General features: G+C 35.1%; 2 protein-coding genes across 3 annotated transcripts in view; one reads left to right on the top strand and one right to left on the bottom strand.

Moving 5' to 3' along the window:
• The window catches only part of LOC100377776 (ribosome biogenesis protein BMS1 homolog), a 28,916-nt gene extending 16,610 nt beyond the window's left edge, over positions 1 to 12,306 (bottom strand). The window contains exons 1-10 of the mRNA XM_006816488.3: positions 12,148 to 12,306; positions 10,510 to 10,725; positions 8,760 to 8,950; positions 8,403 to 8,482; positions 6,913 to 7,244; positions 6,475 to 6,596; positions 3,296 to 3,495; positions 2,596 to 2,729; positions 1,529 to 1,757; positions 334 to 393 (exon numbers count right to left, since the gene is read on the bottom strand). Of these exons, the coding sequence (XP_006816551.1) occupies positions 334 to 393; positions 1,529 to 1,757; positions 2,596 to 2,729; positions 3,296 to 3,495; positions 6,475 to 6,596; positions 6,913 to 7,244; positions 8,403 to 8,482; positions 8,760 to 8,950; positions 10,510 to 10,682 (1,521 nt within the window). The 5' untranslated portion in view covers positions 10,683 to 10,725; positions 12,148 to 12,306. The remainder of the gene's footprint in view (positions 1 to 333; positions 394 to 1,528; positions 1,758 to 2,595; positions 2,730 to 3,295; positions 3,496 to 6,474; positions 6,597 to 6,912; positions 7,245 to 8,402; positions 8,483 to 8,759; positions 8,951 to 10,509; positions 10,726 to 12,147) is intronic.
• A 3,552-nt stretch (positions 12,307 to 15,858) lies between these two features.
• Positions 15,859 to 25,451, top strand: LOC100376924 (tetratricopeptide repeat protein 36-like). Of its 2 annotated transcripts, none has more exons than XM_002734759.4 (3): positions 15,859 to 16,031; positions 23,145 to 23,333; positions 25,030 to 25,451. In XM_002734759.4, exons 1-3 carry the CDS (start codon positions 15,995 to 15,997, stop codon positions 25,293 to 25,295), a joined length of 492 nt encoding a protein of 163 aa, XP_002734805.1. In that variant the 5' UTR covers positions 15,859 to 15,994; the 3' UTR covers positions 25,296 to 25,451. The 2 variants fall into 2 exon arrangements, with proteins under 2 accessions (XP_002734805.1, XP_002734804.1); XM_002734758.4 differs by lacking the exon at positions 15,859 to 16,031 and adding an exon at positions 20,686 to 20,826.
• The last annotated feature ends 1,848 nt before the right edge of the window (positions 25,452 to 27,299 follow it).

Genomic DNA, 27,299 nt, shown 5'->3' with positions numbered 1-27,299 from the left:
TATCACATTTGCAGTAAGTGTTCACCAAAATAAGTCAAACATAGTTATATATAATTATGTAAATTCTGTGTCAAGTTCATGATATATTTTTCAACTATATGATTTTTATGCTTGGCTCTTTATGAAGCAGCATTCCAAATAAACATGTAACTTTTTTTACCAGGTACTGTGGAACTGAAAATTTAGTTCACAACGTGCCACATCATCATTTTACAAATATATTAGATTTTGAGCGCCTCATAGGAAACAAAATATTTATTATTATTTTTGCGCTAATTGCTAATTATTCAAAAATTTCATGCAGTACTAGAAATATTGTCAAAAATTACTCACAATTTTCTGTTTTTTAAAAGGTCTTTTCACATCTCTTTCAATCTTGATATCATCTTCTTGCTTTAATATCAATAAAGAGATTACTTTTAGACAAATTATACAAACTGGAAATCAAACATTTTCAAACTACTGTGAAACACTTTATTTTAGCTGGAATTAATTTTCGCTGAAAAGGCATTTTGGGTGTTTTGTTTGGAAATTATTTTCACTGATTTTTGACGAGTTGAATGTGAAATATAGGGAAAAAAGTATATTCTCTGTATTTTATTTTCACGGAATCATCCTTTCAGCAAAAATAGCGAAAATAAATTCCAAGCGAAAATAAAGTAATCTATAGTATTCATTTTTTTCACTATTATGCACCATATTTAATTTATAAGAAGTACATTTTTAAGCACACATAACCAAAAATTGTATTTATTGTACTGATCTATTAGACCATAGACATACATCATCACTATAGGCACCATGGTATGCCCTACTAACAGAGATAATACAGTACAAATCTGCAATTCTATTTGTATCTGCTATAACACAACACAACCATCATGTATTTTCACATCCCAGATTTTTGAGCTTGTGGGATTTTATTTTTCTCTGTCTCACGATATCCTTCCAATATCAAACCACCAAATGACAAATTATTCAGTGAAAATGGGTTACTCCATAAGATTATTAACCTTTTCACCACCAGAGTTTCTTGCACAAATTTTTCCACACTTTTTTTCTAATATTCTTCAATATTTCTGGAAATGAACCCTAATTTTGGAGCCAACATACAAAATTCGAGTCAATTTTCAGTTTTTTACTCAAATAATTTGGCTATTTTTGTCCCAATCTTCTGCAGAATAGTGCAGACTATGAACAAGACTATTTTGTGAATTTGTGGTGAAAAGGTTAATCAACTCAATGTAAATTGTTAAATTGAAAAAGTACAATCGTAGAATGCAATATTTTCACTTGCAATTATTTTCTCCATGTTCACTGAAGTTGATAACGAAAATCACAGTACTCTCATGTTTCAATAATTAAAAAAGCAGGATCTACAATTTTTATTCATCGTGGTACTAAAATAAACATAAATGTGGTAAAATGTGTGGATGTTCATGTTACACAAGACCAAACAATACCCAAACAGCTGGAAAATGAATTTTGAGAATAAATTTATAAAATTCTATACAGATATTAGTAGTACCTCATGTTTAAAAGTTTTCACCTCTTCTTCATCATCTTTTTCCTCCTCCTCTTCCTCTTCTTCCGCCTCACCACTTTCATCATCATTATCATCATCATCATCATCATCACTTTCATCATCGTCGTCGTCATCACTGTCATTATCATCACCATCCTCATTTGTAAAGACTGCTTTCCGACGTGTTCTTCCATCATGAATAACAAGCTCCTCAGTTGGCATGGCAAATTTCCTGGTGAAACAAATGAGCATCTTTCATCTTAAACACCAGTCTTCACTGCCCGTCTTAGTGAGATTAAAAAAATTTTCTGAACGAGAACTTAAGATACACCATGAATTGATAGATCTTTTTCATCAACATTTGACTGAATATTTAGCATTCATTGTTAGTTAAAGTGAATTCAATTTGCATTCCCACCTTGTATGATTTGTAGAAAATCTTGCACTGAACCTGTGTGCTTTGGATTTTCTACAGTTCATGAGAAATCTTCAAATCAAATTTAGAATAATTTCCGAATTCGTCTTGACTGATTATATCAATAGGAATACATGTATGTTGGATTTGATAATTAGACACCACATACAAACTATTTAATATGCAGGCTAGCTTTAGTGCTTCAATTTTTCAGGATTTGTTTGCTAAACTAAGTGACTTTATCATTTTTAAAAGTGATTACAGTAATCAATGCGAGGAATTAATTAACACACCAATTGCTTATGCCGTTTTTTTCCCATTCATTGTGGCTATCTGTAGAGGCTTTCAGCAAGAGAATTGGGTGTGTTTTAGTAAATTTTTTCATATTTTTTTTAATAAAGACGTTTGTGGTTTATACAAATACCATACTGGACCACAATATAGACCAGTATGGTTTATACCCGGACAACTACTATACAGTTATATGGATTTTAAAATATGGAAAAATTTCCAAAAAACACATGCCCCTTTAAAAGTTTATATTGTTATGTTCTTAGACTTGTAAATTCCCTTAAGAATTAGATTTTTTTTATTTTCTATGTTGCGTACACAATATTGTAGCAACACTGCGTGGAAGCATTGTCGTAGCACCTACCCTTCAACTTGATCAGAAATTAGTGGTTTTGACGCTTTAAATAGTGACAGTTTACTTTTAGCCATTTTACTGTCAATCGTTTGTTGAGTTCCAATAATATTTGTAACCATTTCATGAACTGGTTTTTCTTCTTCCTGTGAAAATAAATAATACAATACCAAATATTCCCAATTACTGCAGGATGTAGACTGTAGAATGCACAGAAGATAATTTGCTTGAAGACTTCATTGCATGAGGGTACTAATCCCATACTTTATTGAGTGTGCTTCGATAGTAGAATGTGCATTGAAACTGAATCCACTTGAAAACAAATATAAGCTTATAGAAAAACACAATATGCGTACGATATCCAATGCAATCTTCTACTCTGATATAAACTACCCCATCAACATCTTCATTTCAAAAAGGAACTTTATGCAAATAACCTTAATTTAAATATTTTTATTGTCTGTGATGTGTTGACTCAGAAACACACGAAACATCAAAGAAACCAAAGATCTTTCACATTTGCTTATTCCGCCATTTTCAATTACACCAATGGCACTACTTTTTACATAACAATACACTCGCGGATCAGGTGACATATCTTTTTACAGTATGTAATCTGATGCATGCAATAAAGTAGTCCCAAAAAAGTAACATTGTCATCAGAGCAAGCCATATCACACAGAGTTCAGTTAGAATTCAGTGTTTCACTTACCGTTAATGTCTCGCTATGTGCTTTTTTACTCCCAAGTTCAATGTACACAACATCTTTATCATAAACTATACCACCAACTCCAGACATTGGAGCATAAATTAATCGCTCTTTCTCGTTTAATACTCTTTTTTTCAGTTTTTCTGGTAATGGACACGGATCTGGCAGGAACGTTATATCATGAACGGGGAAGTCTCCACATCCTTGATTAACGAAAATAAAAATGAAATACAAGAATTGTGAAATTTTTTTTTAATAATCTCTCAGAAGTTGCTGTATCTAAAACCTTGTCTCTAGTGTTACATACAAAAATTGGTAATCCCTACATGTACTCTCAACAACTGTTAACAGTATTTGGTACTATTACTATATCCATACTGCTATACAGACTTGTTGTAGCTACAATTGTATCATTCACGCACAGCGCCTTAGCACAGGATAATAGGTCAAATACCTTAGGCCGGGCTAAGAAAACGCTAAACACAGCCTAGTAACCGTAGTGCTACTTCCTGTTAATCTGTCATCTGCACTTTCTGAATTTGCTTTGTTAATGTTTTATGATGGTAGAACTAACACGTATACCTTTCTAGCTAATCTGATGATCAGATGACTGCAGATTTTGTATGTTCTAATTAGTTTGGGCATTCCCTAGCCTGTGCTAACCACTGTTTTCTCCATGCGTGAACACAATTGCATCTATCCGATATGCAAATATATGAGATTAGCCCATACTTCGTGTAGCGTGAACATTACTAATCTCTCTTTCTCAGAATCCATTTTGAAAATTATTTAAATAGGTCAAATTACAATGACAATTATTAATACCTGGCTATAAATTATAATGACCATGTTAGGGGAAGGTAGGAAATCAAACGGGCGGTTCACCGCGGTAATCACCGCGGCTCTCCGCGGTACACCGGGGAGAGCCGCGGAATGCTTATAATTAGGGGTCTCGACCGCGGTGGACACCGGTACAGGTTGCAACCGCGGTCGTAGAAAAGGTGTGAAATACGTACTTAACAGTTTCATTTGTGATTCCATGAGTCTTTGTTTCAAATAGCTGTTTTTAAATCGAGCAGGTTACGAGCATCGCTGGCATGGAAATACTAAGCATATGGTAATATTATCAGCCCACGTATTTTATTAATATAAAAATCCATAAGTCCAATGCTGTATACGAATTGTTGTTGCGTGAAACAATGTTGTATTTTATGCATGTATTTATCACCAATTCCAAGAGTAAAAGTCGTAACTTTCGAAGGTACGAGTATTATGACTCGTCCATACATTTCACTTACGTTTGTTACACTTGAATAAAGTCTACCACATGAAAAGAATGTTATTTACGAAGTTTTAAATAGCCGAGCCTTCCTGATTCGAGCCTCTTGTTGATTTGACAACGATGGGTATCATTAATGTTTATTCTTTGCCTGTATTGCATTCCAGACAAAAAGTTCAAGATCGGTAAACAAGAAATGGACGAACTAAAATGTCTCCTGTGTTTCACGTGCGACATGATTATAAAAAAAAAAAACAGAGTTAAGCGGTCATGTACGTTCTATAAATCTAACCTCGCACACATAATCTTGTATTGACGTGTTTTTTTTTATGGTCAAAAACGACGTTGCCTTTCAGTTAACTCTTCGCGAGAGTTTACCGATTTTTTGAACACATGTTAAGTAACTATATCGTTTTGCGTCAGACTGGGTGGCCCGAATTTAAATGTCAGTGCGTGAACTCATTGAGGTCATTGCCCATTGCCGCATGTAATTCAAACACGTGATTAGAGTTCAGTCGAAATGTACGCGAATAATGCGATCGAAGTGCGCTGCGAGTTTATTATAGAAAAATTTTACATTACGCATGATATTGTATGTTATTGTATGGTTAATATTACATATTCACTTTATTTCGAATAAAATAATTCACCGATGAGTCACAAGTATTTAAAATATTTTCTCGACTTTCGTTAGACACCTGACTTCGGGACCTGACTATCTTTTCAATGATTTAAATGCGCCCATGTTTATATTTGCGTAATAATTACGAATGCAACGCATTATCAAGTCGGTAATATTGAAATATTCACAGACCCAATAGCCCGGGTTAGTGTCCCAACAATAATGAAAATAACTTAGTTTGCGTAATTATTATAAAAGCAATACATTGCAAAGTTGAAATACTTAGAGCCTGTGCAATACTGTAAACATATTTGCGTTATTAGAAAAGCAGCACACTAAGTAAACGATGTTGAAATATTCAAAGCCAATACAGAGTTGGATACAAGTCGTGTTATTACAGTACCGCCGGATATAATAACAAATTTACGAGATCAAAGCGTGATCCAAGAAAATAAGGGTTGCTAAGGTAACGCGCCAGTTCAGTGCGTGACTTGGGGTCAAACTTCGGTCAACAAACACTTGATGTCAGCATCGCTGCGTAGCAAGTTTCACAACGTACTTGAAGTTCAATTGTGCCCCAAAATGATGTCGACGATCACTCAATTGTCGCAGCGCATGTTGTACCAAGTCCATGATACACCCCGTTTCGACTTTGGCTTGCTTTTTCTTCTTAGTGCATGTTCTTGTTCACGTAAATGCGACCTCTCACCAATGTATTAAAACACTTTGAATTTATACTTATGCGTGATTATATTTGGTCTACGCGAAACATTAATCTTTCTAAACATTTTCCGAGACCATGCATGATATATATTCACAAAATAATGCAATCATATTTTATATTATGTTGATCTCTACGTCTTTCTGGATCGTTTTGTGATTTTATTCCAAAGCTCAGGCAAATAAAATAATGTCAACTATTATAGACTACTTAGTAGTTTCCTAGCTTTTGGCTCAGCCAAATTGGTTTAATTTTTCATTAGAACTTTGTGATCCTTTTAATTTCCCAGTTCTTTGTGTTCATTAATGGTCTTGACAATAAGTGTGAATTGCTGTGCGAGCCCACCGCCGAAGACCGCGGTCAGCCGGCGTCATGGAATCTATGCATAAATTTGCATAAAATGCGGTCGACCGGCGAGCACCCACCACCACCGCGGTAATGACCGCGATGCACCGCCCGTTTGATTTCCTACTCTTCCCTTAGTAAATAAGTAAAGCTTGAGATCACGCCAAAACAACATTTCAAACAATTGCATGTGTAGACGATAGATAAAACCTTACCTGGTATGTGAATATGGCTGTTTGATTTAATTGGTGTACCACGTACATATCCATACAGAGCAATCGATCTATCACATTTCCCATCCAGTCTTATCTTCTCGGGATCAGTCAAATCTTCCATCCTTGAGAAGAAAAAAGAAAATGTTAACTAATCAATTCAATTCTCATGATGTGAACACTTAGAATGTATAGCAAACTGACCACCACCAGTTTTTTTACACATTGACAGACAGCTTGTTTTCGTGAAATACACGTCTTCAGCGCAACCTCAAAACAAATGTGAAAAATCCGCCGCATAGTGTTTCTAATTACCGCATGAATCAGATTGAAAGGTCGCTGAAAGTGAATATTAACAATGATATCAATACTCCTCCCAACAAACAAAATTATGTAGATGGGAAAAATTAATAACTGATTATAAATCAACTGTTTCCCTACCTGTCAGCAACGATGTACGGATGTGTAGTTCTCCATGTAAGTGGCCGGAATTTCATAACCGAGATAAAACGTCCTAAATTCCTGATATCCATCTTGTTATACTCGCCATGGACCAATCCAGAAATATAAAACAACTTGGCACCTTGGTAGATTTCAGTCCAGAATCGGTGTTTCATTCTTTTCTTCGTCTTCTTCAATACTTTGTTTTGTTTAAAAGTATCGAGATGCGTCAGAACTCCCATGATTCGAGGGAACCCATGCACTTGCACAATGTTCAGAAATTCAAATGTTTCCATTTCAAATCCAAAACTTGCATCGACCAATAACAACACCTAGATGATAATAAAAACAGTGTAAAGAATGCACACACAGAGTATAGTATTGACTAGCAAGTAGATCAGTGTGATTATGTACTACGAGTGCTTATATTCATATATTACAATTATGGTTTTCAAAATTGTAGACAGTGCACTCAATGAAGCAAAGAAATTGACAAAGTGCCAATGCAATGCAAACCACTGACACAAATTGAGAAAAAATGGCACTGTTTGTTAAAAACAGTGAGAAATCATACTATTTTATATTTTTTGATGTTTGAACAATGTACAGTATAGAGGCTTTAATTTTCCGCAAGGTTTTATTGTCACTTATAGCTAAGCGTGCTAAACTGTAAAACCATTTATTTTCACTGACATTTAATTATTTTGATGTTTTGAGCATATTCTCTGAGTTTTAATTTCATGAATTTGTCAAGAAAACAGCGAGTTTTATTGTTATTTTACATGTTCATGTAGATTTAATTTAGTGGTTTTTACTTATCAGCCAAAATAACAAAATTAAAACCCAGCAAATAATTAATGCATTTACAGTAATTAAAACAACAAAAATTCAAAGCTAATCATAGATTTCATTTTTTAATATGACTATTAAATCTTTTTCCTCCTCATTTTAGGTATTTAATTTAATGTGTGCTGCGGGAGATGTCACATAGAAAATAGTGGGTGCCATAAATTTTAAAATTACCAAAGTAACAATGTAATTTGGAAATTGATAGATGTCATGACTGGATTTCAAGGGTACCCTGGTAATACTGTTACCAGAGTGCTCTCTAAAACGATTGATTTTGTAGGGATCCAGAGTGGAATCCCAAAAAAATCAAGACCTGTCAGCTTGGTCTTTATAAAAAAAAAAAAAATTGAAAATGACTGTGTAACTGACTTGAAAATTATCAAGGCTGTTCATTTTCTTCATTTTCCCATTTATTTTCATGAATTTCATTTTACCAAATTTTGAATTTTATGACTTACTCGGTATAGGGAGATGTTTCAAGATCACTATATATCAATGTAATCTTTTGTGTTGCGTCAATGATGCACCGATGATTATGTATAACAAGTTGCACCACAGCAAATTCGTGTGCGTCATTGGTGCGTCATATCAGTTTAAAGAACACACTGATTGATACTGCACTTACTGTAGGAGAAACTTACCAAGTCTGCAACTTTAGCGATGTCAATTAAACAATTAATATCATTATTACACTCGATTATTGAAAGTCTCCTTTTTTTACCTGCAATGAAAATGTAAAAAAATCAATATCAAAATGTGATTGAAGAGAAAGATGTGCAAATTACAAATTTTCTAAATTTATTCTTAATAAGTTATAGAAAATATTCTTAAAAATGCAATTAAAATGTGAATTTTTAAATATTCTTAAATCAGACAAAATCAACTAAATCAATGTCAAATCTGTCAAAGTGTGTGGTGGTGGGGAATTAGATGAAATCTCATGAAAGTCACTGATAATGACACAAATTACAAAGCGTCTAGTCAAATAAATAAATTACCGGATACTATTGTAACTGGTCCTTGTATATCTGTTAAATTCTGTCTCGTAAAGTTTTTAATCAACCCTTTAATAAGAGTAGTCTTGCCGACTTTAGGCGGTCCAACGACTGCAACTACAATAGGTGGAGGCTCCAAAGGTGTTCTGTCTACCAAAGGTATGTGCTGCTTCTTTGTTTCAATATCTAAAGTTCTAAAAGAAAACAATAATTTAATAAAATTAATAGTTCAGTATTGCTCTAACACTTGGTGTCATGACTTTTGTGAATATGTGTTCCCAGTGATTTTGTTCGGCTGGTATGACTCAAGAAGCGATATATAATTATAATATTACCAGAAAGTATGCACTGAGGCAGTATGGGGCAGCATCAACTTCTCTTATATGTATTAGCTTTTTGTATAATGTTGTATTCTTGCGATAACCTCACAATATGGTAAATTATTATACATCTGTCACCATAACGCCATAAGTTACAGCGTGCCATAATTTTCCGGGGTATTTTCATCCTACCATATTAGGAAATGCGAATTCCGAATATGGATTACGCGCGTAAGCGTCCTCTAATAATATAAACAAACATAGTTGCCACCAGGGTTTGACCGGACTCAACATAAAGGAGTTCACTGATTATGTTCTAAACTTTTTGGATTTCAGCATTCCCATGATGTATCCTTGGAAGGGAAAGATGTATAATAATAAGGTTATTATGAAAATACCTCAAAGTATGTACTCAGACAGTACGCTGCGCATCGATCGATACTGTCGCTGTACTGTCTTCGTGCATACTTTTAGGTATTCTCATAATATACCTCATTGCAAACTAAAAATACTATCTTTGAAAAGAACTTTTTTCTGCCTATAGAAAATATTATATGTGATTGGCTTCAATACTTGTACATAATGTTTTTGGTCCATGTTGTAAAAGCAAGAATTTTACTACTGAGGAAATTCCAATTCATCATAAAATAAAAGTATACATGTATGATTATTTTGCCAATTCCATGGGTGCACCATATTTGAAAGAAAACTAGCAATCAACTGATCAGAAGTATCTAACTGCATTGATTTCATACTCGTTTGGCAGGTCATTGACATTTGTGTTAAATTAAAACTGTGGATAATCATAACACGGCAATGTAAAAATATGGCTATTACCGTATTCATCTTAACCATTGCACATCACAAAAGAGCACCAGCAGCTGGGTGAACATTTGGTGTCCCAAAAATTAATAAATACGGTAAAAACTGATAATAATAATGATAATTGTTAATTAAATAGGACATATTAATAAAATGCAAATCAGTATCAGTAGATTTCAATTCAATATGCACAGCCACAATGTCTTTCCAATGGAGCTTTTTTTTGGAAGAAAAGTTTGAACTAGAATTTATAGAATATATTTTTTTCTTGTGAATGAAACCTGTACCCAAATTATTAAAAAACAAAAATTAATAGTTTTCATGCCAGGGTTTTTATGATACCAAGTGTAGATCAAACTGCAAGAAAACCTGTCTGCGTTGACTTTAAAATAGTTGATAGTACAAACCATGTTTAGAATAAAAGCACCAAAACATGGGCGATGTTTTCAAGTGATCCCATAAAACATATGACCCATTATCCAAAACATCATCAATAGCAATGGTTCAGATGAATATGGTAGGTAAAATATTAAAAGAGAAATACATAAGTAAGGATTCCCCCAAAAAAATCTTTAATTATTATTTCCCAAGATCTAATCCACCTTATTTACCTTCGGACTGCCCTTGCTGTTTTTACCACTGATTGGACAGAAAAAGCTCTTGGATTTCTCTGTCGATCAGTTAACTCTTGCTCGTGAACATGTTTCTTTTTCTTCTTGTCAGCTTTTGGACCACTTTTACGACCACGGTGAACTTTGGTTGCTTTTTGTTCGGCATCCCCCATTGTAGATAAATATACGATAGATCAGCTTCCTTTGATATTGATGCTGTAAGTAAAATAACTATGGTCTGTGTATTTTATTGTCACAAGTTTGGGTCCCAACATTTTACCAGAGCAATCCCCTATTTATAAAACAGATGCAATGTACGATGTATTTGTGAAGTTTAAACTTGATTGGTCCAGGCATGTACAAGATATGGCTCTGTGGAACTGCATTCGTTTAAACAAAATAATTGCCGGTCAGCCATTTTGGATTTGATGTGAAATGCATACTTTTGGAACAAAATAGCCACAAGTCAGCCATTTTGAACTAGATGCGAAAATAATCAAGGTTCTATTGTGTTCAATGTATGTACCAATTGTAAATCAAATCTATCCACACAATCCGGTCAAGGAATGGAGAAAATGTGTGATTTTTATGCATTTTTGGCATTAAAATGGCTGCCATTCAGCCATCTTGAATAGAATCATGAAACAAATGCATATGCCAGATATAATGTATGATATATGTGTAAATTTGAACTTGATCAGCCCAAACATTTGTGAGATATGGCTGGATACAGAAGTACGCACAGAGGTCAATGCATAAGTCCTTGTTTTCGTATTTCAATAAATGTTATCTATAATGAGCACAGCAAGAGCGACTGAAGGCCGCCTGCCAAGCAAGCTCTACAGATAACATGTGTATATATAGAAAGAGTATGGAAGAAATCTATATAGAGATTGAAAATAATAACTGAAATACATGTAATAACTTCACTTCCATAGTTCATGCCAACCTAAACTGTCAAGAAGTTTTATATGGAGAGTTTGACTTCCTATTGAGACCCTAATTTGTCTCCTGGTCCGAAGAATCACAAATTTTTTTCGTACACCTAACTTGCAGTAAAAATTGGGTCATTCCAGTTTTTGTCCACACCCCACACCCCCTACGGATGGATGTTAAGGTTATGACACCCTATGGATTCCAATCCACCATTCAGGTGTCGGATTTTTATTAACTAACACACCCCCCTGGAAACTTTACTGATTTGACGTATACGGATGGGTACGTGAACAAATTAAATATATCAAAAATATGACACCTCTCGGAATTAGACCATCCATACTTTTCTAGAAATATGACCCCTCGGATTTAAACCATCCGTGGGGGGGGGGGGGGGACAAAAACTGGAATGACCCAATCGGCAGCTATTGGCTGAAATACAGCTGCGTTGTTTCAGGAAGCCAGTAAGATCGCCATCAAATTTGGAGGCAACATTGTTTGCTGCACCCAATTAGCTACTGATTTCTGGTGTACGAAACAAATTCGCTGCCACAGTAATTCTCCATTTAAAAGTGCATTTACTGCTTTGTGGATTGACTTTGGTGCATTGCTCATGGCCGTACTGCCTAAACAATTGCTAGAATTGTTCATGATCTAAAATAGCTTCAAGTTGAAAAATTGTAAATTCTCAACGACTGTTACCTTAAATTGTACTTCAAGTCATTTCACTCACTGTCAGGAACGATGTTAATAGTCAGATAACTCACGTGTTTTCGCTAACACATGGACGCAGCCATTTTTTTTCGTTTACTGCAACTTGTCGGTGAGGGCGATATCCAACACTGCTTCAAACCACTGGCAGGCCTGGCTTCAAACGAAGATAGTCCCAAACCACAGTCTCTCAGACTGTGCCCAAACTAACCTGAACACTATAATGCCAGTCTCAGTGCGGAAAGTATTAAATTCAAATTGGACAAATATATATATAAATCAAATTTAAATCGGGGATATACTATATAAAAACACACGGGATATTTTTGTCAACATTGAATTGTTGGGTACTAGTATATTCGCATTTCACCAAAACCAAGAGAGTGTAACACTTTGACTGTTCTTTTTTTTAATACGTAGATACCCGACTTCAATTCATTTTGATTCAAATCGTCTCGTTTTTTGTTTTGTTTTTAATCACGGACAAGCCTGACTCGGATTTAAATCGTCAGCATTGATTTGTTTTAAATGTACGTAAACCATGGTGGACCCAAACTAAACCGTGTTGGTCCCAAACTAAACTACGGTAGATCCAAACTAGATCTCGGTGGACCAAATTAAAACCTGTTTGTCCCATACTAAACCATTTTGGACCTAAACTAAACCCTGTTGGTCCCAAATTAAACTATAGTGGACCCAAACATAAATGACATGGACTTTAACGGGGACAGTGTACCCGTTCAAAACTATGAGCAATATATTAGTAGCCCTTTTTAGACCTGATATATGTATACTATAAATGTCTTTAATCGGTGTGCCAAATTCATCCTAACCCGTTGGCCCGTGATTAGGTATTTTCTTCCCGGTCCAGTCTTACCGCAACTTTTTAAATGTAGTTACCCCGAGCGTCCTGCTATTATTGTAAATAAATATTCACGGTGAAAAGGGATAAATTGTAAATTTACCTTAATGTGGTAGAAGCAAGGCTGGGCAAATTTTGCGAAATAGTAGTTAGTTAGAATTACCGGATACGCAATCGAAACATTGTTGGATATCGAAATATGAATGAAAAACAGCAAGTGACATTTCCAGAGATATAGTTGGAATTGAAGCCAATTGAGTAACCTCATAATCCATGAAACATACTGTTTCTATGGGAACATGCTCTTTATATATCTTTATTTGATATACATTCTCTATAAGTGAGTACATATACATGACCCCAGTGACTTGTAAGCCCATTGGGCTGGGTGACAGATTTTTATTTTCAAGCTATGTATTTATTGAACATTTTCTTATTGTCACACGTCACTTCAATAAACAATGCTACTACTATCCGTCATGTACACAATCATAATAACTTGAAATGATTTCATAACGGAAAGCGGCTTATTACTGAAAAAAATATGAACAATTTAAACTGAAATGTACAAACTATGAACAGTAATTAATGAAAATCTGTGAATTGCTTTACAGGTTCCGGAATTGTATACGAGTCGTCAAAACGTACAGTATGTTGACAGTTGGGAAATATACCATGATTTAACAATCGCAATGTTCTTTTAACACGTGAAACGGACGTGCATAGGTCAAAGTTTGTATAGTTTCAATACACATACCAGCATCCGTATATATTTTGACAATAAACCCCTCTTTCACATTGTGCAAATACAGACAAGACATTAAACCTTCTCTGTTAGTCGGTAAATTGATGGCAAAACTTCAGTCGGTCCACAAATTCCAGTAATATTGTTGGGCCACGACAAGCTTGTATTCTGGTATATAACTAAACCTAATATTGTAGCATGGTCTGCAATAGTAGGTTTAAAATGCTGCCCATTCTTTCAAAAACAATGTCTCAAGTGTTGTATAAACCCCAAAAGTCCGAAGTGACGGCGAATACTTCTAGCGAGTCACCCCTCTAAAAACGTTTTCAACCAGCCTAGGCCAATTATCAATGTGCGGGGAACTTTGCTCTTCGAAAAAGCACCGGTTTCCATCTTCAAATAATCAAAAATACCCTTGATACTCTTGAGAAGTACATGTATATCTATTGTTAACACGATTGGAACTATTTCTGGATAATTGGATTCGCTTAAAATGTGCTACTGTAGGGTAGTATTGTTCTTAATTTCCTCATTTCTGATATCAATAAAAGAAATTATCAGAAAAAATCTAAAACGAACAAATAAAACAAACAAATAAAACAAACGATTACAGTAGCACATTTTAAGCGAATCCAATTATCCCGAAATAGTTCCAATTGTGTTTGTTTCACATTTAGAACGTCTTTTTCGTCTTCTCAATTTCTCGAGATAAGGGTCTCAAGTTTGTTTTGTTTACTATTTTACTATTTCTTTTTCAGCATTTCTTTTATTAATATCCATTGCACAAAAAGCAGCAAATACTGTTACTGAAGCACAGAATTTTTTTGTATTTTCCCCCGGTCATTCACGCAAACTGCATCCACAGTTGTTGACATTTTGCAGCCGCCATGATGGATGTAATGTGACGTATTTTGACATTATATGACTTTGCATTCTAGCTACATTTTCTGCCCTCTCATGGCATTTCAATTTCCTTTCATTATTTCATCCAGATTTCATGATATTTAATATTTAAAACCAGCCTTCATTTCACAGTCACTCTAGTTTTCACTTTTCTAAAATTATTTTACTGGTCAGAAGGCTTATCACTCCCATCAAGTAATCCTCCATAGTAGTTTTGCAGACATTAACGTGCGGGGAACTTTGCTCTTCGATAAAGCAGCGGTTTCCATCTTCAAATAATCAAAAGTACATGTATGTCCAGGATCGGATCTAGGATTCTGGAATAAGGGGGGGGGGGTGGCCGATGGCCAAGTTCGCCAGCGCCGATGGCGCGAAGCCCTGTTCAAGTTGGTTGTTAAAAATACGGCCCCCCCTCGGTCCCCTCTTTTTTGTCTTCTCAATTTCTCAAGATAAACGTCTCAAGATTGTTTTGTTTACTAGAAGGGAATATCTTTTTCAGTATTTCTTTTATTAATATCCATTGCACAAAAAACAGCAAATACTGTTACTGAAGCACAGAATCTGCATGATGGATGTATTGTGACGTATTTTGACCTTCGGAATATGACCTTGCATTTTAGCTACATTTTCTGCCCTTTCATAGCAGTTGAATTTCCTTTCATTATTTCATCCAGATTTCATGACATTTAATATTTCAAACCAACATAATTACACCGACGATCACCAAGATAAATACAAAGAACGCTCTTTCTCGGGAGCTGGGGAATTAAACATGGGTTATCGACCGGTCGATTGGCTGGGCCTTGAAGGAGGTCTAGTTTACAATTTTTAAACAACGTGGCTTGTTTATTCATTGAGGACATCTCGAACCACTAAAAAGAAGTGGTCACATTTTGTATGCAATAGAACATGGGCAATGTAGGACAATAGTGAAAACAAATATATTTTGAAATATGCAAGTAAAAAACAAAACCAAAAAACATAATAATAATAATCATATTCCTGAACTCCTCCCAAAATCTAGTAGTCTGTTTGCATTAAACTTCAAATGAACCTGTTTATTTGCGTCTATAAGATACACGTGCTTTGTGAATGCCAATGTCATTTGGATGATGCAATCCCATACGAGTGCGCATGCGCAAACCCTTTAAAGCCGCGTCTCATTTATATGCAAATCAGACTTCTCATTGTAGCATTCTGTTATCTCCACTGATAGCCTACTCACAACACAGATAAAAGGTCCATATAAATGAGTGAAAAGGATACCGTCTGTACAGCTCGGCACATAAGTTGAACGCATAACGGACACTTGCAGACCATATCCAAAGATGTCAAACACTCAGCAAGAATCGGTACCAAGTAGAGGTCAGTTCCTATATTTATTGCATATGACATTAACATACAATACTTGTATGTATATTGCACGGAATAAATTAATTTTTTTATTTTCTCGATTTCAATCATTTTAAAAACGGCGTTAATATCATACAATATATATCTATGTATACGCATCAATGAGATTCATGTTGAACTCCGACCAGAGGTAATATATAAATAAAAATATAAACAGTTACAGGCATATGGTATCGAAGATCGGGACTTTAACACAACAAAGGGTATATTTTGTAACTCCGAGCTTACTTTCTTCTAGTCAATGTGTGTCATGTCCAGACTGTGTGTGTTACTATCCAATTGTATAAATAAATGAGAACAATAATACAATTGAGCTTGGGTCATCTAAACGTTTAAAATAACTCGACGTATATCGGCTATGCGCTTATTCGGGCTGTTTACAAAATTAAGCGTATTTCGGACTGAAGGCTCCGGGGAATGTGCCGAGCTTTTGATATCGCCGAAAGGCACAGTGGCGTGTGCCGCCAAATTGGGTCGTTTTTTCGAAATAGAACGATGAAACACAGTCCCTCCACATGTAAATAACCCTTTAAAGTATACAAAAAAAGTATTCTACAGACATAACACCAACGTTAGTATTACTGTCAGCAAGGATATTGCTTTGAAATTCATAATGTAGACACGTGGACTGGTCCTCTCCCAAGTTTGTTCATTTGAGCTCAGACAACTTATTAATTGTCTGAGATTTGGTGAAGATATCTCTATTTTTGTGGAAGTTATGATATTTGTTGTTATTGTTTTTTTGAATGTTTTCACTTCCCCATACATTATATATGGGCTATGTGAATTGCATGGACTCCAATAGACAACTGCATCAGTTGGAAGCTAGGCTTTCTCAGTACACATTGTCTTGGAAAATGAACTAGATGGGACAATGTTTTCCAGGTTCATACGTTTGCTGCTTTTAATCGAATATCGAATCAAAATGATAATCTCATTACAAATAATTATTATGTTAAAGTTAATGCAATAGGCAGGAAACAACAGTGATTTGTTTAGTAAATGCTGGTGCTTCAAAGTGAAAAATACATTTATACCTATAGTTCAAAGGTCAACAAAAAGGAAAATGGATTTTAAAAATGTGAACGGATTTTGAAAACGAAAATAGATTTTAAAAACGAAAATGGATTCAAATAAACAGATCTCAGAAACGAGAGTGGGTTTTACAAATCGATTTCAGAACCGAAAACGGTTTGAAAAAATGGATTATAAAATAAAAAATGAATTGTAAAAATGTAAATGAATTGTAAAAATGTTTTTTTTTATAATATGCCGTGCTGTGAGCCACCTCGGTTGCCGTACTCTGAGTGGAATAAATACTAGTAGTCTGGTCCCATGCCCCAATTTCAACGCTGAGGGCGCTTAAGAAAATATTTTCTTAACCGCCCTCAGTGTTGAAATTGGGACAGGGGACCAGACTAGAATAAAAACGGCAACTTCTAGTACTAGTTAGTATTCGAAATCGAGTCTTATGTAAATAAAGTCACCTCAATGGTCCTTATCATTGTTTATTTTGGGTTTATCTTATCACTCTACAGTTATCGAAAATAAATAGATGTTTGGTTTGTATAATGATAAGAACTCATTTGTTGTCTTTTCAATCCACATGTATCAACAAAATGATAGCTGCTACCTGCATGCCGCGTGGGCATGGCAAGTGACACACAGTCCCTTTATATTTTGTCTCAGACCACGATCAACACACGAGGAAGCCACTCATAGTTTTCTGGGTTTATTTCGCTGGTGGTCGACGGTAATTAAAACACTGTTCCTGTAAACTAATACAGTTACGGCATTGTTATGATTATATGAGTGTGTTTCGTTTGTTGATAACAAATAACATTTCTGGAACACGCACACCGTGAAACCTAACTATTGACAATGCAACTAATGCCATTCCAGTAGACCCTTCTGCTATGGGCGTTTTCTCACAGAATAATAATATGCATGTACGTACGTTACTGAACTTGGACTTTCGTTTCGTCGTGCGAATTAAAAGTTTTGTCCTGCAAATCTGATGTTACATGTATGAAAAGTGAATGCGTGGTAGTGAATAGCACACTGAACAATGGAAAAATTCATCTACAGTCCCTTTATCCACAGTCCCTTTATCATGATGGAAAAAATGTTCATTCACTCACAGTCCCTTTATCATGATATCATGATGGAAAAATGCACATTCACCCATAGTCCCTTTATCATGATATCATAATGGAAGAAATGTACATTTACCCACGATCCCTCTGATAAAATGTTCATTTATTCACTGTCCCTCTGATAAAATGTTCATTTATTCACTGTCCCTCTGATAAAATGTTCATTTATTCACTGTCCCTCTGATAAAATGTTCATTTATTCACTGTCCCTCTGATAAAATGTTCATTTATTCACTGTCCCTCTGATAAAATGTTCATTTATTCACTGTCCCTCTGATAAAGTAACACAGAAGGTGAATGTGCATTTTTTCAATTGCTAAGTGTCCACGACCACGGCATTCGAACCCATTATCTCCCTCAGGCTGGTGTTGGGCGGACACGTCATTCATTACCACGCATCGACTTTTCATAATCAAACGGTCCGTGTTTACTCTCTCCCTATGTAATCCCATGTATTATCATATGCACTGGGCAAGTTATCCCCTGTTAAACACAAAATGCGGCTTTTATACCTCTGGTTGTTCCCCATCACTCAATCCCATGTCTATGCCATCGGTTCTGCGATGATGGAAGTATTTTCACTGAGTTCCAGTTCTTGAAGTAAACAGAAATAATAGTAGTTTTTGCCTTTAAAAATTATGTATAGTAACACATTCGCTTATGAACTATTTCTAAATAAAAATCTATGTATATTATTACCACGCATCGACATAGACGGTTCTTGTTCTACTCTCTCCCTATAGAATTCTATGTATTATCATATGCACAGGGCAAATTATTAATTTAAAGGGCGGAAGTCGTCGTGCCACGCATGCGCGAGATATATCTTGTGCAATTCAGCGAGTACAAACTGAGACGTTACCAAGCTTTAATTGGGTATTTTTAGATGATTGGAAAGTATCGAAGGAGTCACCGGCGGTAATAAGTGTAAGTCGCGCCCAGGTCAAACCTCATACTTGTGATTTCCATTAGAAGAGCGCATTGGATTGTGGGAAAAATCAATGTTTATCAACACAAATTTTGCACATGCGCAGCGCGACGACCATCGCCCTTTAATACAGGAATAGTGTTTTAATGACTGTCAACCACGAGCGAAACAAACCCAGAAAACTATGAGTGGCTTCCTCGAGTGTTGAACAAAGCGTGTCAATAAGTTAAAACAGATAATCGTGAAGCATAAGTTGTGCACACGGAACTAACACCTCTGGTTGAAATGATAACATATGTGTACCAAGTAAACAGTTGGGCGGGCCATGCACATTGCATCCCACGACGCACTGGTGCAATCCCGGAGATCACTGCGTGCCGCACGACCTCGTTGCGTGACGCATTAGTGATAATATAACCTCACACTAATGCAGAATTCTATATTAGTCTGAGATATAACCTTGGACAGAATTGGAAATGTATTAAAAGAAATACGGGTAGTGTCGTAAACAGTGGTACAGTTCTTTAACTGGGATCTCGGCTATCGGTGTTTACTGATTCGGCGGACAAGTGTACAATGCTGGAAAAGTGGTGTTTCGACAGCTGAAGGAAGAACAATATTAAGGAATATTATATAAGTAAACATCGTAGCGAGTAACAGAGACAGAAATCGAGTCTAGCTAAAAAGATGAACTTATGAACTACGTAATAAAGATGGAATTGAAGACAAATTTTATCTCACGACGTCATGTCTAAAATATTCAAACAACAAAGAAAGTTAACAAGACATTAACACATTACTTTTGTCTTCATAATAATGATGATAATAATAATGACGATGTTTTTTCCGTATTTGGAACGTACCAAAGAAACCTCCAGTAATGTCCAATAGCAACAACAAAACAAAACAACATTCAGAAAAACAACACTTACAGAACTAAAACGTACTAAGAATATAGAAAATAAATTTTGCAAAAATGCTAAGAATGAGTTATCACGCTATATTCAGTCACAGTCTATAGAGACTGTGATTCAGTGCTCATTTTATTTCGCGCTATATACACCATGTTTATTGATCGATGCAGCACAATAAAGTAAGACAGGGACATGTTTAATTGCTGGTGATTTGTAAACGCATTTTTATGCTTGTGTACACTATTTTGTTGTTTTCATTGTTCAATATGTTGCTGGTTGTTTTAGCGACCTTACTACTGTGCTTTCCAAAGTCGGCGTTGTGTCAATAAACGTTCAAAAGGTGGTGGTTGCCGCGCAGTGCGTGTTTGAATTTCATGTAAACAAACAATGTACTTTATTCGCGTAACCGCGTTATACCATATTCGTCGTTCTTTAACACTTTTGGTCCCGGTGGGAAATTTCGCGTCAACGACAAAAAAAAAAAAAAAAAAAAAAATGTTCACTAATTTGTTCTCAAAAGAAATACCAGATACTAGTAAAGCGATATAATGGCTGGGCACGCGATAATCATACACAAATATATTTACCGAGTTAGGTGGCATTGTATGTTTTATTGTTATAGCCTAGGGAGCTTGTCTTCAAAATGGCTACTACTAATGACCGAGCTGTGCTTCACAGCATTTTTAATCCCAACTTACCGCTTGGTAACGAAAATGTGCCTGGCATAGATGATGTAGACGATGAAGAAGGTGCGTTAAACTTGTTAAGTCGTTCTGTCATTTAATATCTCTGCTACCATGACACATAAAACAACATAAATGTTGACGACGACAGACCATCGAAATGTGCCAGTCAGCTGACCTTTCCTCTCTCTGCGATACTAGTATGTCAGGACAGTGTATTTCAGTGGGGCTAGTGTGCACATAAACGTCACGGGATATCGAGACTGTATGCTTGGTAAAACATAGGCCGGGATCTGATGCCAAGAAATTGTACTACGCGATATCTCGTAATTGGAGAGAGAGGAGAGCCTTTTGCACCTCTGCTCTTTTGCCACGAATATATCATGTTCTTGGTGTGGGCATGGTGGGGTTTGTTTTAGTGATATTTGCATTGTGCCCCACACAGTCTTTGCAATGTGGGCATATGGGCAATTTGACTTTTTTTAAATTGTTTTGTAAAACTTGTTCTTTTGGGAGAAAATAGACAGAATCTATAAATAATTGACTTTCATTTATATAGATCTATTGAAAACAAGTTCTACATAGTCACATTACCTTATATATGTTCATAAAAATGACTATTTATAGTCAGTGTATGAAATATCTGACTTTGCGAGTTAACGGTTTTTGCAAGAACATTGCTAGATGACATATTATTTAAGTTCGAGAGATGGGTTCATTGCCAATAGTGCTAGCAAATTTATTGACAGCATTTTATTTTACTATAAGTAATTTTACTTAGACTTTAGTTATTTATGTATTTTCTTTTGTCTCGTGTGTGTACTTGTGTTTTATTATATTTAATGTCTTTTGACCACAGATAATGTAACAAAATATATTATTTAGTGTCAAATAAAATATACTATACTATACTATACTATTAAAATACCTGGATGACAGTGGTGTTTGGCACCTGGAGTGGGGTTGAATTACAAGTCTCAGAAATAGTGGGGCAGCAAATTCGCTAGCGAATTGGCTAACTACTTGGGTTTCAACTATAAAACAATTGGTTTTTAAAACTCGCTGGCATCGTCTTGCGATCACGCCTACTCTGGGCGAATCTATATTGCAGTAGGGGGAAGGCGAAGAAAATACTGGCATGAAAAATCACTCAGAATTCATGTTGAGAGAGTGATAGGGCAGATAAAAAAGCTTCAGATGTTTTCCAATATTCAAAATTTGTCAATGAAATCATTTACCAATCAAATGATTATCATTGTAGCTGGTATCTGCAATTTTGTTGAAAGGTATGCATCTTTGTAGTAAAAAATGTATGGCAGCTAAATGTAAATAGAATACATGTACACAGCAATGTAAAGTCATAGTATGTTTTTATTACAGTAGAAAATTTACCATAGTTTGTAACAAATACAAATATGACATGCACACATAATTATTATTGGTAGTGTTTGGCTGGTACTTTGAGAAATAATTGCAGCTGTACGTAACAGTTTTGTACAGTACGATGACACTTACTCCATAATTATGATCGTCTGGCTTCAAGGGATGAGCATTTTTAGTTCATTAGCAATTTTTATAAGTTCAACAAGCTTTTGTGTATTACAACAAGTTATGCCACATTCCTGAAAGAATTTGTGAAGTTCTTGAACTTTATTCAATGATGTTAAGCCTCGGTGATCATTCAAAAACAACCCCACTTGCAGTGTGCCTAGAAACCTAGAAATGGTTATGCAAATGAGCAGCTATAAGGAACTTGAAAGGAATTAAACTTTCAAAAGTTGCCCTTGTTTAGCTCCACTGTCGACTTTGTCAAGCGGAGCTCATCATATGAGTGATTGTGCGTCGACCGTGTCAATGTTTTACTTTTTCAACTTCTTCTTGAAAACTACAACCCTGAATGCTTTGATACTTGGTGTATATGTACCTTGGGCAGACCTCTCTTAGATTTGTTCATTTCGTGATGATATCTTTAATTCTCTGATTTTGATGAATATTTTTGTCATTTTTGGTAAAAAGTGGTATTTTTGAATTCTTGCTGAAAACAGCAAGTCTGATTGCTTTGATATTATACATATTGTTCATTTTCTAATGATATCTTTTGTTTTTTAATTGCAATGTGCCTTGCTTACAGCGGAGCTATCTCAGCCGACAGGCTACTTGTTTTGTATATATAATGAATTTCATTTTACTAAATTTCCATCGGTTTAGATGTTTTTTAAGATAACTACCAATATATCAATGTATGATTTATTGTTGTGTCACTGGCAAACCAGTGTAGGATCCTAAGTTATTGCATCACAAGATCTCAGTGGTGCATCATCTCTGCTTACAGGGCTCACTGGTCCTTATCTAGTTTTCTAAGAACCTTTTATTTTGATTTTTAGTGATCGAAGAGGAGACAGAGATTACTAAAGAATCCAAGAGATTGGAGATTTGTGGTGTCAAATCAGCAGAGAGCGGTGACTTGAATTCAGCATTAGATTATTTCAGTCAAGCTATCGAAGTCGCACCCCTTAGAGCATCAGGATACAACAACAGAGCTCAGGGATTGCGACTGAAAGGTGACGTACAAGGTACGTGAAATACTTTTAGTCACTGCTGGATTTAATGCCATTAGGTCAATGGACACAGTTGTAGGTTAACATGAAAACTACATATGGTAGATTTTGCTTAGTTCTGAAGGGATTTAATGAATTCAGCAAACCAAAGAAATATTCTGTATTTGTATGGCATTATTGTCATGAATGTTATTTATTTATGTTAGTTATTTATGAGCCCTCCACCCGGACAAAGTCTGGGAGGGGGCTTGTAGTTTAGCCTTCGTCAGTCCGTTCGGAGTGATTTCTTGGAGATGACTGGACCGATTTTTTTGAAACTTGGTACAAAGACATGCACTTCATGCAATTTATTTTCTGATTTGATTAAATATGACTGCCTGGCGGCCATTTTGAATGTCAAAATCCTGTAAAGTCCAGTTTTTCAAGTGTGTCCATCATCATTTCCCTGGGATGCCTGGATCGTTTTTGCTGAGACTTGGTACAAAGAGAGTGACCACTGGTACAGATGCCCATTGATTTATTTTTTCAAGGAATCAATTAATGAGCTCATTTGCATATTTAATTATTAATTTGAATTCTTGTTAATATCTTGTGAACTAATCAGACCAAACTTAGCAGATACTTGATTTGTCAATATAAGATATATGCTATGCAATATTGAATTTAAATTTTATTAACAAGCTTATTTGCATATTTAATTAATTTTGAATTTTTCTTAATATCTTGTAACTAACTGTTCGAATGAGACCAAACTTGGTATAGACTTACTTGATCTGTCAATATAAGATGTGTGCTATGCAATATTGACTTTCAACTTAATTAATGAGCTAATTTGAATTTTTGTTAATATCTTGTGAACTATTTGTTAGTTAATATTGACTATTTGCTAATTGATATTCTCCTAGCTGTTAACTTTGAGTAACATACTTTTTATTTTAAACTTAATCTTCCTACCCAATTTTATACATATACATTCAAACTTTAAAATTCATGGCCAACTATAATCACATATGACAAGTGGGGCTGTGTCATCTTCAGATGATGTTGTGTTGTTTGTTTTCATAATGTTGAACCATTATCCGAAATAAAAAACAAGGCTGGACTTATTATCAACTACCAAAAATATGCAAATTATCTGGTTGTGTTCACATTTTTTTGAGTGGTCAAAAATTTATAGTAAAGAAGTAATTTAATGACCAATCTACAATATCTGTCAATGCACATAAGCAGCTGTGACAATTTTCATCTATTAAGCCTATCTTTTACTTCTGTATCTATTTTTATCCCATTTGAAAAACGCGACCACTGTGCACAAGCTTAATATTCACAGGCTTATAATTCCTCATTGTTTCACTGTGCATGAATTGCAAATACTTTAATCTGTAATTTATTTAACGTAATACTTTAACCTCTGGCACACTTCTGTTTTGCTCATTTTTCCCTTACGATCAATTGAGCAGAAAAAGTGTGGTTGGTTTCAGATTGGAAAATCCTGAAATTCAGCGATAAATGGGAGTCGTTTTTGTAATAGATGAAAATTAAGTGTTATCGTGAATCCTTCATTCTCCTCCTAAATGCCAGGATGTGTGACCTGATTTTGAAAGGTCAATGATGTGACCATCATGTTCTCCCTTAGAATAAGTTGATGGTTTTGTTAGTATACATTACTTATATAATTCTTTATCTCCAATAATTTCCTTCTTTTCACTAGGGGCCATATTGGACCTGGATAAGGCAGTTGAGCTGAGTGGTGGAAAAGGAAAAGTAGCATGCCAGGCATATACACAAAGGGCATTGATCAGGCGTCTTGAAGGTCAAAATGAACTTGCTTTAGAGGACTTTAAAAGTGCTTCCAGTTTAGGCAGTGAGTTTGCAAGATCTCAAGTCATTCAACTGAATCCATATGCAGCAATGTGTAACAAGATGCTCTCCGAAGTCGTCACAAAACTCAGAAACGGGGAATATCTAGACAGTTAGAGATTTCTGAGATTAACTGTGGACCTTAATTTGTTATTATATAACATTGTGTATGTGCTATAATTGGGTGGGGGTGGGGGTGGGGGTACTGTATAGGGCTTTATTTTTATTAGCTGAGTTATATACATTGTAATAAAGTGTTGTTTTATTCAGAAACCTGTGAATTTAAAAGTGAATTTAAACCCAGGGATTATTGCTTCTTGTGCATGTTCAAAAAGAAGAAACCTGTGAATTTAAAAGTGAATATATCTGCAACCCAGGGATTATTGCTTCTTGTGCGAAAAGAAGAAATATTGGTGCAAATTAAATCTCTCAACTGTCTGAGTGCCAAAGCCTAATTCAGGCATCCACAAAATAGTTCCATTGATATAACAACAAATGTTGACAAAAATCTAACGTTTTTGATCAAAACTAAAAGCAATGTCTGTTTGGTCCAAAATTAAGACTACATTCAGTGACAATAAACTTTCTGGTCAATCAGTTTTCCAAATCATGAAAATTAATTTTTTTTTTCTAAAACCTCAAATTGCTCTGATGCACCAGAATGCACCAGATGTTGACCAGAAACAAAAACATTCTTTTATTTGGGCCTAAGACAGTTCTAGACATAGAATGTACCACAGAAGCCATATTCATCTTTTGGGGCTACACACATGACAGGGCTGTGTGGTCATCTCTCTATCAAATGGCATTTTAATGTGCTATCCTGGCGTAAACCAGGCTCGAACACAAGCACCTACGGACCTTAACCAAGATTCCCCCCCAAAGTCACATTCATTAGTGAATGAATCTCGGCCAGTGGAATTGGTCTTCTCATTTACTGATAAAAAAAAAAATAATACATGACTATTGTAGAATTATTTCAAAAATTTGTTTTTTACAAATTTTTATATTTGGCACATACATCATGCATATTGGAATACATCTCCATGTCAGTTTGTTTCATAAAACAATCAAAGATGGCCAACTGGCAGCCGTCTTGATTTAAAAGTGTGGTATCTTGGACATGTTTTGTCGGTTTTCGTTCAAACTTGGTACATGCATATTACATGTTGGCATTTCAAAATCTGAATCAAAATGCCTGACTGGCAGCCATTTAGTTTTAATAGATAGTATTTTATAAAAGCAGTTACAACTACCATTGCAACTTTCAACCACTAATCCATAATCGGATGATACAATATTTGACAACCATAGTTACTAAAAAAAAACAAAAACATGACACTAGTTTAAAAAATAAAATACTATGTCCAAGTTAAAACTAGGTCAACAGGTAAGGGTTGCATACTTACAAAAGGATATGCACTTCAGGCAGGAAAATTTACCATCTCTAGTCACCATACCATCTCTCATTTCAGTTCATTTCAAACAATTCGTAATGGTTTTTGATGCTGTTTTTCTTAGCTCCACTGTCAACCTTGTCGAGCGGAGCCAATCATATGAGTGATTATCCGTCGTTGTCTGTGTCAGCTTTTTACTTTTCGGATTTCTTCTTGAAAACTACAATTCTTACTGCTTTGATATTTGGTGTATATGTACCGGTACCTTGGGCAGATTTATCTTAATTTTTTTCATTTCGTAATGATATCTCTAATTTTGATAAATATTTTTGGTAAAAAGTGATATTTTCAACTTCTTGTTAAAAACAGCAAGTCAACATATGTACCGGTACTTGTTTTACCTTTACAAAATTAACCCAGATAGAATGTGTAAAATGATTTTTGAATAGGATCTATGACATCTACATCATAGCACGTTAGCATGTTAGCTCTTTAGTTTACGAAACATGCAGTGCAAGCCAACAATTTTAGATATCTGATTAAATTAAGAAAATTGCAAGTGCTGTCATTTTGTCACAGAAAGCACATTCCATAATAATTCTTTAGAGTTGTAAAACTATAAAAACTTTAAAATTCTTGGAAAAATTTGCATGCCTAAATCTTAGGGGAAAAATATTTCACAAATTGGAAAAAAAAAACAATTGCAACAAATTCATCATGGGAA

The sequence above is a fragment of the Saccoglossus kowalevskii genome, chromosome 15, assembly GCF_978046115.1.
Source record: "Saccoglossus kowalevskii chromosome 15, keSacKowa6.1, whole genome shotgun sequence".
NCBI lineage: Eukaryota > Metazoa > Hemichordata > Enteropneusta > Harrimaniidae > Saccoglossus > Saccoglossus kowalevskii.
The sequence above is the reverse complement of the archived record's forward strand: the minus strand, read 5'-3'. Positions and strand labels throughout refer to the sequence as shown.